The sequence below is a fragment of the Mytilus galloprovincialis genome, chromosome 3 (assembly GCF_965363235.1).
Source record: "Mytilus galloprovincialis chromosome 3, xbMytGall1.hap1.1, whole genome shotgun sequence".
In the NCBI taxonomy this organism is placed as follows: domain Eukaryota; kingdom Metazoa; phylum Mollusca; class Bivalvia; order Mytilida; family Mytilidae; genus Mytilus; species Mytilus galloprovincialis.
Genome location: NC_134840.1, coordinates 53,109,792 through 53,129,590, shown reverse-complemented (window position 1 = coordinate 53,129,590; position 19,799 = coordinate 53,109,792). Strand labels below are relative to the sequence as shown.

Sequence of the window (19,799 nt, the reverse complement as noted above, 5' to 3'; positions counted from 1 at the left end):
GCTATACAGGCATTACAGATATCCCAAACTCTCATTTTTAATCTCGAGCTTTCAGATAATTTTGAATGGCAAACATATGACAAACACCAAAACTGCACCCAACCTGTATTAATCATAACAAGAATTTCGATGGCATGTTTCACAAAAAAGTAAGAGAATTTGATAACCCCAAAAGAAATCTCAATAAATCAAAAAGATCTGGTTTGAAAGCTTGTAAATCTTTGTTCAATAGCTTGTAATTACGAATAAAAGAGATGAAATTTACTTTCGATCAAATGGTACTGTATTATACATTTGTTAATTTTCTGTCGGGCAAAGTCTGAATCTACTTGGAATTCTTTTGACTTTCCTTTTGTTTAAAGCAATTCATAATCAGCTGAGATTCTAATATCAGTTTTGATTTTAGCAGAGCCTGCGACTTTTTGTCGCGAAAGCAAGAAATAGCGATCCTAGTTTTCGTCGGGGGTATCAACATTTAGGTTTAGTATGATTACATTTTTTTTATCAATTATTTTGTCAAACCTTCGTGAAATTTTACGAAAGTTGGACAGAAGCTTTTTATTCTCAAAAGAGTATCCAGAGCATAGGGATGAATTTATATATTAACTTCCCCATATTTTACTGATATAAGAAATTTCTTTTTGCAGTTTCAATACAAGTAGATACTGTCTGTGGTAAAAGTTTGTTACACTTCAATTATTTTATCAAACCTTTATCGAATTTTATGAAACTTTGGCAAAGGCTTTTTCGTGATTAATTCAAAGTAAGATTCAAATATTTATTGCCATATAACTTTAAACATTAAGTTTGTGACATACAAAATAAGTAAACAAATCAAAAGTTTAAGAATATATATATATTTTGACATTGACATACGGGCTTATCTATTAGCAATTAACAGACGGTTTGTGATTATCATTTTTTACATGATAAATTTGAAATATTTTTTCTGATATTGTAATATTTCATCTCAAGAAAAAAATCTACAGAAAATGTTTAATTATTTAAACTCCTGTAATAAATTGATGAAAAGTGATAAATGGATTCAATTTTCGCTGGGAAGCGGTAATCCAGGCGAACTCGGAACCTTTTACGAATTTTCATAATGCACCTAAACATCTATGAAAATTAAAATATCCATTAACGTCACTTGCACAAAAGGGGGTTTTGTTCGAGTTACTGCTTTGCCCTACGGTTCCTTATAAACATATTTTAAGGTAACTGGTTTGGATAGATTCTCCAACACCAATGACCATTCGATTCTAAATCAACACAATGAATTAATTTAAACATAAAAGATTAAAAAGATAGTCTCTAAAGTATGTTCAACTTGCTATTGATTAGTTTTTAATGTCACAAAAGGGCTTCCCTCGAACCCATTACTAGTAGGTGTTAGAACTTGGATTCGATTGGGGCCCTCAAACTTCACGCCGAGGTTAGGGCGTACACTCAAAAATCCAGAAGTCCAATCTATCGTGATGAGTCTTAATTGTATGAATTTGTGCATTGCTGTTGTTGATAATATTTGATGGTTACTTTTTAATTAACCGCAAAATAATGTCTGCTGAAAATTATCACCGAACTTTTGTTTATCATGTTCAACACGATGGTTACTAATATAGTCACACACACACTGCTAACCCTACCGGAGAACTGAAACAACCTGGCTTTTAGATGAGGTTCGTGCTGCTTAATCTTTATGTTTCTCTTTAGTGTTTTTGTTTTAGAGAATATCCCGCACCCGCACCCGTAATGTCTTCTATATGATTTCCAATAGTTTGTTCAGTTCAGTTCAGTTGTGAAATCTTTTGACATCAGTAGAATACAACAAATGGAAGTTTTCAACTACCTTGCACGGTCGGCCCTGGCTTGCGCCTTTAGGGGTATTCAATAATTTAATTCAGTAGAATAGTTTGATTGTTTCTTATTCTTTGTAAAGGTCTGTCTCTTCGCCTCATAAGGCAGCAACCATTTGATTTTCTGGGGGGGAAGGGGGGGGGGCTATGGTTTTTTTTGGAAAAAAAAGTTTGTTTCCAGGTTTTGGTGAAAAAAATAATTTGTTTTGGACCCTGAGAAAAAAAATTGTTTGTTTCACCCTCAGCTCCCAAAAATTGTTTTCGGTTTGTCGCTAAAAAAATAGATTGTTCTTCGCCAAAGGCGAAAAAAAAAGTTTGCACAGAAAAAAAAACCATAGCCCCCCCCCAGAAAATCAAATGGTTGCTGTCTAAGTTTCTTGATTTCATGGGTCACAATATCCTTAGTCTCGCAGATTTTGGAAGACTTTTAGTTGTTTGTCATTGGGTTGGTGTTCATTTCTACATAAAAAACGCATAATTTTAGAAGGACAGATGGTGATTAGAAGGTCCACAGTGTTTTTATTTCTAGTTGGCTCTTGAACTAGTTGGGTTAATACATTGTTATCAAGACTATTTGCCGTAACGAAGCTACATAGTGTTGTTCTGCATCATGTTGTGTTTGGCCTTGTGTTGTTCTTTTTCGGCTTGTTGCGCTAAGTCATTCGTGACATGTGTTGGTCAATTCCATAAAAAAATCTTCCTTCAGCCTACAAATTTCATATTCTAAATTGTCCACGTTGACGTTCGCGTCGACTTTAAAAATTTGGCGGGAAAAACATATTGATTCAGATTGAAAACGAGACGATGTAAACAATACTCACACGTGTTGGCATTTGAAGTTTACGTAACCTGGAAAATGGCATCGAAAGCTAGAATTGCTATATGTCTGCTGCGAAACGATTTAAGATTACATGACAACGAGGTAAAAATATTGATTTACTCTGATGACTTACTTTCAGATAGTTTAAAAGAATGTTATAAAGCGTGACCTTTTATTAAACCAGAGACATATATGGGACCAACACGAATTGATTGTTTTGAATGATTTTTGTACCATATGATAAAGTAACAACTACAAAAGATAATAAATAAAATTTGTAGTGAAAAACAAATGTTTAATTTTTTCTGAAATTTGTATACCCTCGCGCCTCCTTAAATTAGTGTAACAGCATACAATAATAAGGTTTAAGGCGTTCATAATTAATAAAAGTACACGCAATCTTCAGAAAATTGATTTTTATATCTTGTATGCAAATTCCTTGGGCATCAGAGACATGTAATAATTGTATTATATGTCTCTGGTTGCATTAATGACAGGATGATTGCCCGGAAAATGACAGGACGGTTGACCGGATGAGATATTAATAGTCATAACATGTTTGTTATTCTGTAGATTTTGTTAATATTTATAGATATTAAACTATATTTTATGAAAATAATACGAAAAAAAGTGAAAATAAATTATTTTTGAGTCAAAAAGTTGACCAGCGGTATTCACACTTGCCGATATACGCTATATATATATATTCAACTGGTCGTCAACAAGTGTTAATAATTATATCTCATTTGTTTTACAATATTTGTCCATGAAGAAAACTTGACATGTTATTTGGCTTAATTGGTGATTACGACAAGTGTCAAAATTAGATTAATTTAATTAAATATTAGTACTTCTATTGTGCCGTTGTAAACTCATGCACTCAAATCAACATTTTGGGCTCATTGTTTTTACTGTCAAGTTTATATTTCGTATAATATATTTATTGGAATCTCAAAGATTCATTAATTTCATAGACAGATATTATTAAAAAAAAGGAGAGATATTAACACTTGTGTCGATCAGGTCAAAATATTAAAAGCATAATATTGGCGAATGTTGAATCCGTCCAGTCAACTTTTTTTGCAGTAATTATATTTTTGGAAGAACAAGCACCAAAATCGTAAATACTTTTTATTTGCAAATGTTACTAAAATAATACCAAATCATTGTCTTCATTTTTCTTTGATGAACAAAATTTGAGAAAATTTAGTATTTTGTATTAACAAGTCATACAAATCGAATTTTTGAAATGAAATTGCACTTTTATTGAATAAAAACGAGTAATATCTATAATTATAAATATTAATTAAGTATTATTATATATTTATCAGGCACTTTCCTGGGCTTTTAAAAATGCTGATTTTGTGGTACCACTGTATTGCTTTGATCCTCGTCATTTCAAAGGCACCTGGCATTTCAACTTACCAAAAACAGGTTCCCACAGATTGAAGTTTCTCCTAGAGAGTGTTAGTGATCTCAGAAATACATTGAGGCTCAAGGGGAGGTAATTACATTTAACTTTTTTATAAGTTAAGATTTGTTAAAAAGAATAAGAAATATTTATAAAGTGATCAAACTTTGGTGAAAATTACACATTAACATTACAATTTCAAATCTACAAGTCTCAGTTAAAGCTAAAAGTGCTGTTTTTAACTAATCAAGTCATGAATATTCATTAGATCAGTAGGTGTGGCTAAATTGTATTTAACTTGATAATGACAAGCCAGTACACTTTGTTCTGATTTCATTTACCAGTATCCAAATAATAGACATACATTTGTAACATGGTATGTTACCATGTGTGAAGAATGGTAAAGCGCTAACTTTGATTTAAACAATAGGGTCTGATCGTATGAGGCAAAGAAATGTCAGCAGTCTGTTTAATCTTGTTAGAACCCTCACATGTACAAATGTTGCCAGATTTTTATTAAATTGATATCAAAGGTTTATATTAGTGGAGTCTTGAAGAAGGTTCAAAATTTTTGCAAATCAAGTATTTTTAAAGCAATTGCTTTTATGTCGTCGCGTATGGCCATCTTTGTGACCCAGATCAGAGACTCCGCCCAGATCAAGCCATAGTATTTTGTTAAACAGGCTCCTGGTCAGTCATTCTTTAACACCTATGTATGTTGTCTAATGCAATACATAGCTTGAAACTTTAAAAAAAAGTTAGTGGATTTAAGAAGTTTCAGAATATGTTCTTGTAGATGTATTTTTTTATTTAAAGGGTCAACCGTTTGACTATCAAATAACATAGAAGTCCGAGTGAAAAAAAGTACATTTTTATAAATGCGATTCCGTTTTCTGCCGTTCGTACGATGTTTCAACAAAATATGGATTCATTTCAGTTGTTGATTTAGTATTGAAAATTTAACTGAATTATCTCCTAATAAATACGGTTTTTTATGTTTAATTTGTGTTTCTTTAAAAGGTCAGGTGCTCTTGTTCATTCATAAAATTATCGTTCATTCATACATTTATCGTAAAATCAAAATCACTACACAGGTTAATGCGTAGTGTCAAATTATTACCTGTAATCTAAAAATAGACAAACTTTATTTGCGCAAATAATTTAGCGGAACGAAACCCTTGTTGAAAACACATAACAATAAGTTCGTTTTCCTTTTCTGTCAAAACTCCGTAATATTTATCGATCACCTTACTAATGAAATGGACCCGTCCAAACGTAGTAGATGCCAAGTCGGTCCAGATGAAGAGATATTTACAATTTGGAATTTTCTAGTTTATTTATTGAAAAAAAGTACGTCTTTTTAAGTATCATGATCAAAACTGGGTTTTGCATAACAAATGTCAGATGAAACCATTATCCTCGTCTTTTCAGTGAACAAGTCTACTACGTTTGTTGACACTCGACGCTCCATCGTGTTAGCAATTTTATTTCACATGTTTTCGAAATATTGAAGATCATTTTTCGCAATGTTTCCTAAAAATTGATAAATATCAAAGCAACATAGAGCTGTTTGTTCTTGTTCGTATAATAAAATTGAGAATGGAAATGGGGAATTTGTCAAAGAGACAACAACCCGACCATAGAAAAACATACAACAGCAGAATTAAGGTCACCAACAGGTCTTCAATGCAGCGAAAAATTCCCGCACCCGGAGGCGTCCTTCAGCTGGCCCCTATACAATATATATACTAGTTCAGTGATAACGATTTAATGTCATGTTTGTCTGTGATGACCCCCCTTTTCGGGATTGCATGAGAATTGTAGTTATCTCGTACCCACATGCACTCGTTTCTATCCATAGGAAGGTCGACTATCCATATAAAACTATTTATATGGATAATCGACCTTCCTATGGATTGAAACAAGTGCCTGTGCTCGTATCGCATCAGAAGGACACATATCAACTGAGCAATAATGTTTGGAACTTAGTTTTAAAAATGATGACAAAGTAACATTATGAAAATATTTTTATTAAGCTGAAATATACATTTATTCTTTACATGTTTATGTCTTGTAAGATATTTTATTTCTTTCCCGTTTTTTAACATTTGCGTCTGAAAAGTTGAAATGTTTTAACTTAATCAGTTGTGTTAATGGTTAAATATAAATTAATAATGAAAATTGTTAAAATTAAATCAATAAAGGAAATCATTGCCAAGGAAGTTACAAACACTACCAGGGGATAATCCATGATGATTTCTTTTTGAGTTATATGTTTCAGCACATGTATATTTGACCCCAACTTTAGCCTGGTAAACGTGTTGTCTCCTTGTGAAATATAAAACATATTAAAAATGACTTTCTGCTAAAGTCTTTTATTTATATAAAGTTAAAACCTTCTTACTTTTAACTAGACAACACTCATGTCAGGTTTAATTCTTGTATATATGTGGATGAAAAATAAAAGTCCCCAAACATTAACATTGCAGCAATTGCTTTTACAGCCTTTAAGGCTTTGATTTATACAACCGCAACGTTTTTGCGGTCGTATATTGGTATCACATCCTCGTCAGAGTCGTCCAAAGACAGATGGTTTCTGGGTAATAACTTTGGTATTAGTAAATAGAAATTACTAAAATTTTAACACAATGTTTATAACTACAAAAGAAAGCTTTGGATTGATTTCGGGGGTTATGGTCCCTAAGGTTTAGGAATTAGGATAGGAATTGAATCACCTAAAACCAATGCTTTATGAAATCTTCTTTGAAAATTGGAGTTATCTTTCTTTGTCCAGAATAGCAGTTGAATCAACTTAAATCAATGCTATATACAATATACAATGCAATATTCACTTTACTACCAACTGATAAATTAGAGCAGTCTCACCATTCAGTGATTACAAGCACTTTGATTACCAGTCTAGGGTTTTGCCCTTTTACAAATGGAAAAATCAAAGAATTTTTTAGTTTCTGTTCTCTAAAATTAAGTTTGTCTCAACTAAATTTAATGAAATGTGTATACATGTATAGTGCTTATTACCTCTAAATTCATTTTAAGTTCATTTTTTGGCAGCTTCACTTTTACAGTTCTTGAGTTATGTCTCTTTATAATGTTATATGCTAGTGGGGGCATCATCTGTGTCCCTTAGGACACATTCCCCATTTATTTTTTTAGAAGTTGCTATTAATTAATATTAATTTTAACCATGACTGTATGACATTTTATATTCAATTATCTTATGATGTGTTTAAATGAGTAGTTATTGTTGCAAACTACATTATAAATTTGAATTGAGATCAATTTTGGAATAAGGGAAAGAGAGAGGTGGAAAAAAATGGGGGGGGGGGGTCAATTTTTCTCATTTCCGATTTCAGAAAATAAAAAGAAAATTTCTTCAAATATTTATTTTTTTGAGAGGATTAATATTCAACAGCATAGTGAATTGCTCAAAAGCAAAAAAAAAAAAAATTAAGTTCATTATAAAAAAGATGTGGTATGATTGCCAATGAGACAACTATCCACAAAAGACCAAAATGACATAGACATTAACAACTATAGGTCACCGTACAGCCTTCAACAATGAGCAAAGCCCATACTGCATAGTCAGACCACATTTATTCTGTGTCAGAAACCTATGCTGTGTCAACTATTTAATCACAATCCAAATTCAGAGCTGTATCCAGCTTGAATGTTGTGTCCATACTAGCCCTAACCGTTCAGGGTTAGACCTCTGCGGTCGTATAAAGCTGGGCCCTACAGAGCATCTGATTTTAACAGTTTTTATGTTCCTTTGAAATGCAATTTATATTGATCATTGCATTGTAAGCACTCTAAAATCCACTTTTCCTGTCAGATTTTATAAAATTTATACCTATTTGAAAGATGAATATCAGCAAGGTCTTGAAAATAAGTTTATTACAGGGGTTATTATACCCATTGTAAATAGAACTAGATTTGTTATTGCTAGCAATAACGGATGGCACCCTCGTACCCCCATTGCCAGGCGAGCGACAGCCATTTTGTAAATTCCAAAGTCAAAGAGTGCGTCTACACCTGCAGGTTATCCTTTTTGCAAAATTTCATTTAGTTTGGAGCATTTTGAAATTTTGAACAATTTTGCTGTTTCCATGGTTACGGCGGCCATTTTGGAAATTCCAACTTCAAAATGCAACTCCGCACATGACAGTCACTATTCCTGTAAAGTTTCATCCAGTTTGCAGCACATAATTTTTTTTGGAAATTTTGAACATTTGTGCTGCAACCATGGTTACAGTAGATAATTCCAAAATTCTAAAAGCAGACATCTCATGTCCACATGTCATGTTATATATCAATACAGTTTCATTAACTTTGGTGCACTACTCTCTGAGAAAATGCATATTTTATGCATTTTCCCATAGGGTCAATGCAAAACTTGGCCCTAGTTTCCATGACAACGGCGGCCATTTTGAACTATCAAAATATTGTCTTGACATCTTGGCATACTGGAGAACATTTTCATAAAGTTTCATGTCTCTAGAATAAATTTAACATTGATGTTCTGGAATGTTCTGTGAAAATTCAAAATTTTTACCTTTTTGCATTGTTTCCATGGTAACAACAGATATTTTAGAAATTCCAAAGCCAAATTCCACATCTTCCAATGTTGCTCATCGTTACTGTGAAGTTTCATTAAGTTTTGAGCATTTTGATATTTTTGAAATTTTTTGTGTAGTTTCCATGGCAACATAGTAGTTCCAATGATTGCCAAAAGCATACCAAAACCAGTATATAGTGGGCACCTACATTGTATTAAAATATAATGATTCTAAGTTTAAGCATAACGTAATAATTCACCAAAACCAAAATCTAGATTTTTTCACAATTGTGCAGTTTCCATGGAAACGGCGGCCATTAAAAAAAATTCCAGAGTCAGATGCACAACTTCACATGGGTATCCTCATTATGTTATAGTGCCAACATTATTGGATCACTCAATTCTTAGAAACACGATGGACAAAATGTGTGGAAGAATAATAAAAATAAGAAAAAAAAGAAACGTAGAATAACAATACGTCACCCCAACTCCGTTGAGGGTGCCATAATTATATTGAAAGTAGCATTGTTAGCAATCTTGTGCAGAATGTTATGAAAAAGTTTAAAAGATATTTTTTTTACAGTTATTGCCCTTAGGCAGATCAAATATGTGCATCAGCAGGGGATATTACTAGTAGATTGAACAAAGTATTTATCAAGGTCAAGCATTGCATCATCTTTTGTTTTGTTTCTGTATACATAATGTACCTTGTATTTTCAAGATATCATTCCTCCTCTTTTATAGTTTTCAACACAAAACAGAGTTTAATGAAACAAAGTTTGAGTGTTTGTTATATTTGTCAGCTTTATTTTACAGCAATTTGATAGTTAGAGTGGGGAAACCAGAAGTCATTGTACCAGAACTGGTGAAGACATTGAGTGATGTTCAGAATTTGGTATTTCATGAAGAGGTACATTTTGTAACTACATGTATATTTCTCCTTGTTTTGCATTTGAGGATACATGTAATACTCATATTAATTAAATGTGCTTAAAGTTGTTTGTTTCAGATAAAATGAAACAAAAAAAACTTTTATAGGATTTATTTTCTTATTAAAGTATACACAAGTGAATAATGGTATATTGAAGTAATTTGAATGAAGGACATCCATATTTTGTAAACAATCAATTTTATGGTTGATATCTTTTTAAAAGAACAGTAAAGTTGATTTGTTCAAATTTTCAGGCTTTAAGTTTTCTTATTCCAGGTGACCTATGAAGAATTGAAGGTTGAAAAGGCATTGAATCATAGTGGAATTGATGTTAAAACATTCTGGGGCCATACTTTATATCATAAAAGTGATCTGTCATTCAGTGTTAACAAGTAAGAAATATAATTTATAAAAATATTTTGAATATATGACCTATGACCTACCTGATTATGATTATGCCAAAGCTGCATTATAGTTTAGTTAATTCTAATTCTTAAAGATTTTACACACCAATGAAATAAACAGTGCAGAATGATATAACCATATGAATCTGGGTGTGAGATATTCTTATGTTGGTTAAAATTTTTGTTAATGTATATACCAGAATAAATTTTTCTTCTACACTACAATATTAATTTTGTATCAAAATTATCACAAAATACATTGTTTTCCTTAGACCGAATGTACATTTGTTTAATTCATATGTTCTTTTTCTTGTATTTCAGCTTACCTGATGTTTATACCCAGTTTAGGAAAAGCGTAGAAGCCAAATGTCCTGTAAGGAAAATTATAAATGTTGATGATGTCAAACCAGTTCCGGAAGGATTAGAAGAAGGGCAGATTCCTACCATGGAAGATTTAGGTGTTAAATGTTAGTAAATATATATGACTTCATAATAACTGTAGCTTACTTACTAAAAATTGTAAAAATAGGCTTGTACTTCGTTTGCTTCAGTATCTTAAATTCTCATATTTTATTATCTTTTATGGGTCTACATGAAAAGAATGATGATGGAAGTTTTTAAAGACCTTGACTGGTTATACAGCCCTCGCACGGTCCACATGAAAGGAAGAATGTGTGAAATTATCTTATATTAAGGGGAGATAATTCAATTTAATTACCATATTGCAATATTTATTAACAATTTATCAACTCACCATCTCTTAAAAGCTAAATAGATATAATGAAATTTTATAGATGTAAAAATTATAGGACGATATGCAAAAAGGAATACAATTCAGGTCCCACATGTTAAAGGGGAGATAACCAAACTGAACTTAATCTTGCAATATAAGGTAACAGTCTTGTAAATGCAACTCCTAAACAGATAGACAGGTATTGATGTAACAAAGTTCTATTTACTACCTGGGGATGTGCATAAGCAAGATTAATACAACCAGGCTCACTGTGTAATGTTAAAATATTAGTATTTTTTTGCAGAATAGTCAACATTTTGTCTGATTTATGAACTAAAATGGAATGTATTTGTTGTAGCTGTTCCTGTGGATCCCAGAGGTGCATTAAATTTCAAAGGAGGAGAAACAGTGGCATTAGATAGACTGAACCACTACCTATGGGAAACAGACAAGGTGGCAACATACAAAGAAACTAGAAACGGCATGATTGGTGCAGATTATTCTACAAAGTTTTCAACATGGTAATTTATAATTAAGTTTCAATAAATTACAAAAATTGATATTGAGTTTGTACTTAAACAGTAAGAAAAAAAGAAGTCCAAATGATAGATAAGAAATATGAAATGACAATTATAAACACAATAGACAGATTATTTGGTCTATTTCTTATAGAGATTCTTGCAATTGACCTTTATAAGCAACTGCCAATCAATAAATCAATCTTACTGAGACAGATACCAAACACTTATATACAAAAATATAACATTGAGTTCAAATAAGAATTTTTATTTCCAATGAATTGTGTATTTCTTTTTGAAAGGCTGGCTCATGGCTGCATTTCACCACGTAAAATATATTGGGAGATAAAAAGGTATGAACAGGAACGAACAGCTAACCAATCAACATACTGGGTAATCTTTGAATTGCTTTGGAGGGACTACTTTAGATATGTGGCACTCAAGTATGGAAACCAGATCTTTTATGAAGGAGGTAAGAATTAATTGAATTCATTACTTTTTACTTTTTTTTATCAAACATACTTTATTTTCTTTTTATTTTGTCAGATTTAACATTTCAATAATGTGTGCAGCCTTGAAATATTTTATTTGACTAATTCGAAGTAAAAACACAAAAAAGACTTAATATTTTCCCCTAGAAAAGATAGTTTCAGTGCTGAATTTCTTTATATTTATTTTCTTTTGATGCATATCAGTATGTAAATGTATAATTTATTAACCAATTTAAATTTGTTTGTAGGTGTTCAGAATAAGAGAATACCATGGAAACAAGATAAAGTTATGTTTGAAGCATGGAAGGGTATATATTAAAAACTGTCTAACTTGTACTTGCATCAAAATAAACTCAAAGAAGGCTACATATGTTACAACGCACCAAAATAAACCCAAAGAAGGCTACATATATTACAACCTTACAAGGATATGATAAATTGAATAATGGATATACATGTCAGGTCAATGCATGTTATAATAATGACTGCTTGTCTTTAGTGTTCTTGCACTCTTTTACTATATATATAGGGAGTTGTATAAAGTCAGGTATAAGCTCTCATTTTAATGCATTGTGCATGTATCTTTATTAAGTTCTGAAGGAGGAATTTCTTTTTATATTAGCTTAAAATGTTTATCTGGTGATTATTGTTTAGATATGTGGATTACAGAATTTTGCATTTGGTAGGGAGTGGTATCAGTCACCTTTCACTTTGCATGTTAGACTTATGACTTTCTCACTATTTATAACATTGTAAGAAATCTGTAAAACCAGTAGAATATTTCCATTTTCAGATGGTAGAACTGGTGTTCCATATGTTGATGCAAATATGAGAGAAATGGCTGCTACAGGTTTTATGTCAAACAGGGGGAGACAAGTAAGATTTTGTTTTTAAATTTTGAGATAAAAAGAAAGTTTTTTTCTTTGCATGTTATTTGTAATGATTCATTTTAACTGAGATAATGTATTTTGAATGAATGGGTTTGTAAATAAAATAAAACTTAATATTTTCTTTTCACTTTTTGCAGTTTTAAGAATCAGTTTTATATTTTAAATTTCTTTCCAAAAAAAAAGAAAAATTTGCCTGCATCCATTTTGTATGTAAGAATGATGGCTATATATTTTTATTGTAGAATGTTGCCAGCTTCCTGACAAAAGATTTAAAACTTGATTGGAGAATGGGTGCTGAATGGTTTGAATCTCAACTTGTAAGTGATGATTCCCGATTGTGAAATGAATGTTAAATCTATCATTGTTTCTTTCCCTTTTCCTAGATGTATAGCATAAAATTCTGCATCTTGATGCTATTGAAATATATTTTAACCAAAACAAGAAGTGGTATGCTAGTATAAAAGGCTAAGTCCTTAACCAAAGTTCATTCTGCACATAGAATTATAATCAAATAACTTTAAATGGGTTTATTTTTACACTTGCAAATAAATGTTAAAATTATTTTAAAATAAGAATGACCTTATTGGTTAGTCCCCATATATGTTTCTCATCCATAACTATACACTGTCTGTTTCATACTTCACACTATTATTGCACATAGTCAAAGATGTTTCATGACATTGACCATTAAATCTTTAGTTTTTATATATATTGAAATACTTCTAATGTCTTTCAATGTCTGTAATTTTGGTTTTGAGGATTGTCCTGGGAATACTTCAAACATTAGATGCTCTTGACCTCATAGGGCATCCTGATATATATATTTCGAATGGTGTCAGTGTTACCTCTATACTCTTTTTATACGGTCTCAAAAAAAAAAATTGTGTCGTATAATGGTATGATATTGTCGTCGTCCGAAGACACCTTTAGTTTCCTGACAATAACTTTAGTTTTAGTGAATGGATCTATATAAATTTTTAAAAGAAGGTTCAATACCACTTACGGTTGGTATTGATTTTGGGGGTTGTGGTCCCAATAGATTAGGAATTAGGGGCCAAAAAAGGGCCCAAATAAGCATTTTTCTTGGTTTTCGCAAAAATAACTTAAGCATAAGTAAATAGAAATCTATGAAAGGAGAAGGTTCACGAAGGGTTAAAATTGGCCCTAATTTTTTGTTTCGGGCCAAAAAACTACAAATTTCATATAGAAATACTTGAGATAATACTATTAAGACAAACATATTTTTTCTGGCACTTTCCTTAAGTATTTATTGATCTATGACCCCTTACATTAACATTATTTGTATTGAAAGGTCAATTTTGGTACTTTTTTTCCCATAATTTTAATTGTTTGTGGCATAATTAACCTTGGCCACCATCTACAATCCAAAAAGTTTTTATATTGAAGAAATCTGAATCAAAAGTTGAATCTTTTGTTTAAAACACATTTTGGATCAAAAATTGAATTATTGGGGTTCTTTGATATGCCGAATCTAACCATGTATTTAGAATCTGAATAATTGGTCCCCTTTTCAAATTGGTCTACATTAAGGTCCAAAGGGTAAAAAATTAAACTTTAGATATAGGAAGATGTGGTGTGACTGCCAATAAGACAACTCTCCATTCAAATAACAATTTAAAAAAAGTAAACCATTATAGGTCAATGTATGGCCTTCAATACGGAGTGTTGTCTCACACCGAACAAGCTGTAAAGGGCCCCAAAATTTCTAGTGTAAAACCATTCAAACGTGAAAACCAACAATCTAATCTATATAAAATTAAAAAACGACAAACGAGAAACAAGTTTAAATTACATAAACAAACGACAACTACTGTACATCAGATTCCTGACTTAGGACAGGTGCAAACATTTGCAGCGGGATTAGACATTTTAATGGATCCAAACCTTCTCCCTTTTTCTGAAACAATAGCATAACATCACAACATAGAAAAACACATGGTAAAATATCAATTGGCAGGCTTAACTCAATCAAAAAACGTACATTAATACACTATAAACAATTAAATTTGATCTTAACAACAAAATTTAATATATGGTGTTTCTGATATGCTGAATCTAACCATATGTATTTAGATTTTTGATATTTGGAGTCTTGGACCCAGTTATCAAATTGGTCAGCATTGAGGTCTAAAGAGTTCAAAATTGAACTTTATTAGATTTCTTAAAAAAATGAATTCTTTGGGTTCTTTGATATGTTGAATCTAACCATCTATTTTGATTTTGGATATTGGACCATAATAGGTAAATGTCCAATTTAAAAGTTTTTAAGTTTAATTTCTTATACAACATTCATTCTGTGTCAGAAACCTATGTTGTGTCAACTATTTAACCACAATCCAAATTCAGATCTGTATCAAGCTTGAATGTTGTGTCCATACTCCATACCCCAACTGTTCAGGGTTCAACTATTGCGGTCGTATAAAGCTGTGCCCTGTGGAGCACCTGGTTTAAACTAGTAGCTCTTCAAACAATTGTTGCCCATCTCTGATGACATGTGCCAAAACAAAGTCATCCTAAGTCAGTTATATTTATGAACTGTCTTTGTTAATCCAATCCTTTCTTATAGAACTATATCAATAGGTCTATGATATGTGATTATCTGGTCAATATAAGTTTTACTTTCGGAAAAATTATATTCATTTAACCAGGGTTTCCCCTGGATCAAATATTTTTTTCGCCACCTTTTTTGCCAAAACAATATATTTTTTGCCACTTTATTATTTTTTCGTCAAGTAACATACACATATTTTTCTTTTGAATTTTCCTTTTTTTCTACCCCCACCTCACCCCTAAATAAGATAAGTTAGCCCCATTGCCCATTGTTGTCTATGATTATTCTTTCAAACTTATCTTAGGGTCTATATTGTAATAAATAAACACTGAACATTTACTTTTAAAAACAAGAACTTTTTTTAACTTAAAAGGGGGGAAAATTCATTATATTTTGAACAACGTGTTGAAAAGAGGGCGACTTACTTTTAATAATAAAGAAGATGTAAATCTCTGAATAAAATAAAATTCTTGGACATGATTAGACCTAATAATACCAGAAAGATGTACATTTCTTTGGGAAAACTATTTCTTCAAAAGAAAAATATGCCTTTTTGAACTAAGAAATGTTTTTTTTTTTCAACAAAGCTTTTATCACTTGAAAGTGATCCCTCATTTAAGATGTAGTCATAAATAAAAGGGTTACTCTCATTCGAGGGGTTGTTACCAACCTTTAAATTTGTATAGATTTCTTCACAACGACAGTTTTCTTTTCAATACTATCGTAAATGAAAAAGTTGAAACGTAAAACTATTCTTGAATCACGTCATGTCACTCAAACGACTTTAAAGTACTCTCTCAAATCAATTATCTTTATCAAAGTCAAAGGATAAAGTTTTAAATTATCATAACAACAGTTTTCTTTTCTGGACTATCATTTATAAAAGAAGTAAAGGAGACGTCAAAAGTTTGCTTCGAACACGTGCGTCGCAAAGTGGTTAATAAATCCTTTATGTGACATTTGACGGACGCTGTTTAACTTTATCATTTTTTCAAACAATACAATCAACACCTTTATTAATTAGTCCTTTGTTGTTGATAGCTGTAAAATGCAATCAGCTGATTATTGATTTTCTGTCAAAATCATAACGAGTTCAAGGTGAATTCTTAGTATTGTCTGATCAGGTAAAGTCCGAGAAAGCCTGAAATAAAGTAAATAAACAAGATGGATGAAAATAGATCGTTACATATATTTCTTTCGCCAAATTCTTTCGCAAATGACAAATTTTAATCGCCACAATTATTATTTTTTCGCAAATTGCGAAAATGGCGACCGCTAGCGGAAACCCGGCATTTAACCATGTGAAAAAGATAAAAAATTAACATCAAGGATGTAGTCACTGTAAAAAGAAATATTCTTCCTCTTAGACCCAACCAAAAAAAACCAATGCATATGAGAACAGTAAGCTGGATTCATTTATTTTCGTGGGTATTAATTTTTCGTGGATTGATTGAAACCAGCATTTTCTTGGGTATTTGATTTCATGGTTTTGTACATCTCTGCATACAAAGACTATGGAAAGTGTGTGATTGTTGAACATTTAAATTTGTGGTTCACCTGTACCCTCAAAAACCACAATATTGGTATCCAACGAATAAAAATGACTCCACAGTATTTCCTAATTTCTTTGGAAAGCATGATTTAGAACAGCTGAACTAATCAAATTTAAAAAAACTAAAAAGCCTTTCACCAGTGACAAGTGCAGTTTTATAATATTTTTCAATTGAACCATTATAGATAGATCATGATGTAACTAGTAACTATGGTAACTGGTTATACAGTGCTGGCATTGGAAATGATCCAAGAGAGGATAGAAAGTTCAATATGGTCAAACAAGGACTAGATTATGATCCAGATGTAAGTATTCTTTTGTAATGCAAATACTTTATATTAAGAACTTTTTTATGATGCTTTTAAAAATGCAAAGATTAATGGGCAAAAAAATGCTTAAAAATGAAGTCACATTTAAAAACAATTATACCACAAGTTGTATATTCAAAAATCCAAAATTCTTAACTGGTTCTTTAGATGATTTCCATTTTTAAAAAGAGCATCCCCTCTTAATGCTCTCAGAAAATATATTATCATGTGTATTTCATAAATTGAGCTTAAAGTACTAAGGGAGATAATCATTTCATGTATCTACTGGTATATTGATTGACATTTTATTGAAGCCTTTATTATTCCAGGGAGAATATGTTAGACTGTGGGTACCAGAATTAGAAAAGATAAAAGATGGATCAGTACACCATGTCTGGACACTGCCTAATTCAGTCTTGGGAAGAGCTGAGGTCTCATTGGGTGAAACTTACCCAAATCCTATTGTCATTGCACCAGAATGGAGCAGACACACAAATAAAAAATCTGTAAGTGTATTTTAATGCCATATTTATGATATATAAGGGGACATTGTTTTTTCAGTCAGTTATCAATTGGTTAATTGTTTGAAAAAGTATAAAAACAAAAACTAGTAGGCTGATTGATACCACCTTGATACCAACATCGCCTTAAAAATCCTTTTAAGTTTGATTTTTTTTTTCTGTGTTGATCAGCCAACTTGTCCAGATACTATAAATAAGATATTGTGTATAACATGCAAAATCTGTAAAATAAGATTACGTGTCCAAAGAACAACAAGTTAGACTTGCATAATTATATTCACATTTTCAGTGAACCATGAAATCTGGGTCAAAACCCTAATTTGACAAATGTATTTGATAGTTTACTTCATTTGATGTGACCACAGCCTATCTTTAACTTTTTAAACTTGAAAACTGCTTTAAACCAAATATTTAACCTATGTTATACTAAAACTTTAAACTCCTTGAACCAAGACTATAGTATACTACAGTTCCATGATAGTGCTAGTGGGGCATTCGTGTACTATAGACACATTCTTGTTCTATAGGCTATTATTAGAACTAAGGCAAAATCATGAAATCAAACATTGAACATTTCTCACTAACAAAAGTTGGATTCCTCAAATGTTCTTCTGACTATACTGTTGATTTTGTTAAATTCTATAGGATTGTTAAGAATGTTGATTTGAGTACTCGTATACCTATTGTTTCTCAACAGATTTTATTTGGTGAAAAGTGGTCAATATTTCAATATAGTTTGCTTGTAGCATTTACTCATTGCTTGTGATGTATACATCTTTTGCTTTTTGTTTTGCTGATTATATCAATTTTGCTCTGGGCAGGCAAGACATGATATATTTGAATTTAAATATTATACATGTATAGTTGAAATTGTCACATTTAGTACGCTTTTTTCTTTAAAGTTATTTGTATAAATGACTTGGAATAGTAATTGGTATTTTATTCATGTAAAAGGAAAAGATTGCAACAAATGTATGCACTGTAGTTTTTATTGTCATTCCTGCGACTTTAGTCGCAGAAAGCTCGACATAGGGATAGTGATCTGTCGTCAGCTTCTACGGCAGCGACATTATCTAACTTCTTAAAAGCTTGATATTTTACAAGGTGGAAGACCTGGATGCTTCATACTTTTTATATGGATGCCTCATGTTACAAAGTTTCTGCAATCACATGTCCAATGTCCTTGACCTCATTTTCATGGTTCAGTGACTACTTGAAAAAAAATGTTAAAATTATTTGTAATGTTAAATTCTCTCTTACTATAAGTAAAAGGATAACTATATTTGGTATGTCCTTACCTTGCAAGGTCCTCATAGCCGTTAGATAGTTTTCACTTGACCCCACCCTCATTTCATGGATCAGTGAGCAAGGTTAAGTTTTGGTGGTCAAGTCCATATCTCAGATACTATAAGCAATAGGTCTAGTATATTCCGTGTATGGAAGGACTGAAAGGTGTACATGTCCCACTGGCAGGTGTTGTCTGATCTTGACCTCATTTTCATGGTTCAGTGGTTATAGTTAAGTTTTTGAGTTTTGGTCTTGTTTTCTAATACTATAAGCAATAGGTCAACTATATTTGTTGTATGGAAGAATTATTAGCTGTACATGCCTGCCTGGCATGGTTTATCTGACCTTGACCTCATTTTCATGGTTCATTGGTCAATGTTTAGTTTTCTTGGTTAATGTTAAGTTTATGTGACAGTTGAAAAAAGCTTTATATTTAGGACTATCAACATAATATCAATGATAAGTAAAGAAGGCGAGACATTTCAGCATGTGCACTCTTGTTTATTTACATATACTTTTTCTTGCAGGGTCGAAATCAAGGACCCCCACAGAAGCAAAACAAAGGAATAGATTTCTACTTTAAAGGTTCACAGAAACATTGATATACACAAAGTGATTAATTGTTGAATCTCCATAACTGAACGATATTATTAGTGCAATAATTATATTTTTTTCTCCTCAGTATATTGGGTAAATTAGAATGGAATGTCTGTACTTAGATGAATGACTGTAAAATTAAGCAAACATTTATTTATAAATAAAAATGAAATAATTTTTGTTTTCTTTTGCTTTAAAAGATGCATTCAGTATCATTTTCTATATTAAAATTGGTTAAATTTCAAGGTATAGTTTTATGGTGATTGAAACTAGTGTACCCAATGTTAAATATCAAGGATGCACACATTGTTGTGCTAGGCATACCCCACTTG

At 31.5% G+C, this 19,799-nt stretch overlaps 1 protein-coding gene across 1 annotated transcript; it reads left to right on the top strand.

Annotated features, from left to right (window-relative positions):
* The first annotated feature begins 2,652 nt into the window (after positions 1 to 2,652).
* LOC143068297 (cryptochrome DASH-like) lies at positions 2,653 to 19,643 on the top strand. The gene is made up of 13 exons (XM_076242232.1): positions 2,653 to 2,778; positions 4,008 to 4,180; positions 9,480 to 9,573; positions 9,871 to 9,986; positions 10,320 to 10,465; positions 11,090 to 11,252; positions 11,552 to 11,721; positions 11,989 to 12,048; positions 12,534 to 12,616; positions 12,873 to 12,947; positions 16,940 to 17,059; positions 17,392 to 17,568; positions 19,398 to 19,643. The coding sequence occupies exons 1-13, from the start codon at positions 2,713 to 2,715 to the stop codon at positions 19,470 to 19,472; spliced, it is 1,518 nt and encodes a 505-aa protein (XP_076098347.1). The 5' UTR covers positions 2,653 to 2,712; the 3' UTR covers positions 19,473 to 19,643.
* Positions 19,644 to 19,799: the final 156 nt, after the last annotated feature.

Excerpts from the sequence above, each read along its gene's own strand:
- LOC143068297 (XM_076242232.1), top strand. The coding sequence starts at position 2,713 with ATGGCATCGAAAGCTAGAATTGCTATATGTCTGCTGCGAAACGATTTA. Across the intron at positions 11,722-11,988 it reads CCAGATCTTTTATGAAGGAG|GTGTTCAGAATAAGAGAATA; the intron begins GTAAGAATTAAT and ends ATTTGTTTGTAG. Across the intron at positions 12,948-16,939 it reads AATGGTTTGAATCTCAACTT|ATAGATCATGATGTAACTAG; the intron begins GTAAGTGATGAT and ends GAACCATTATAG.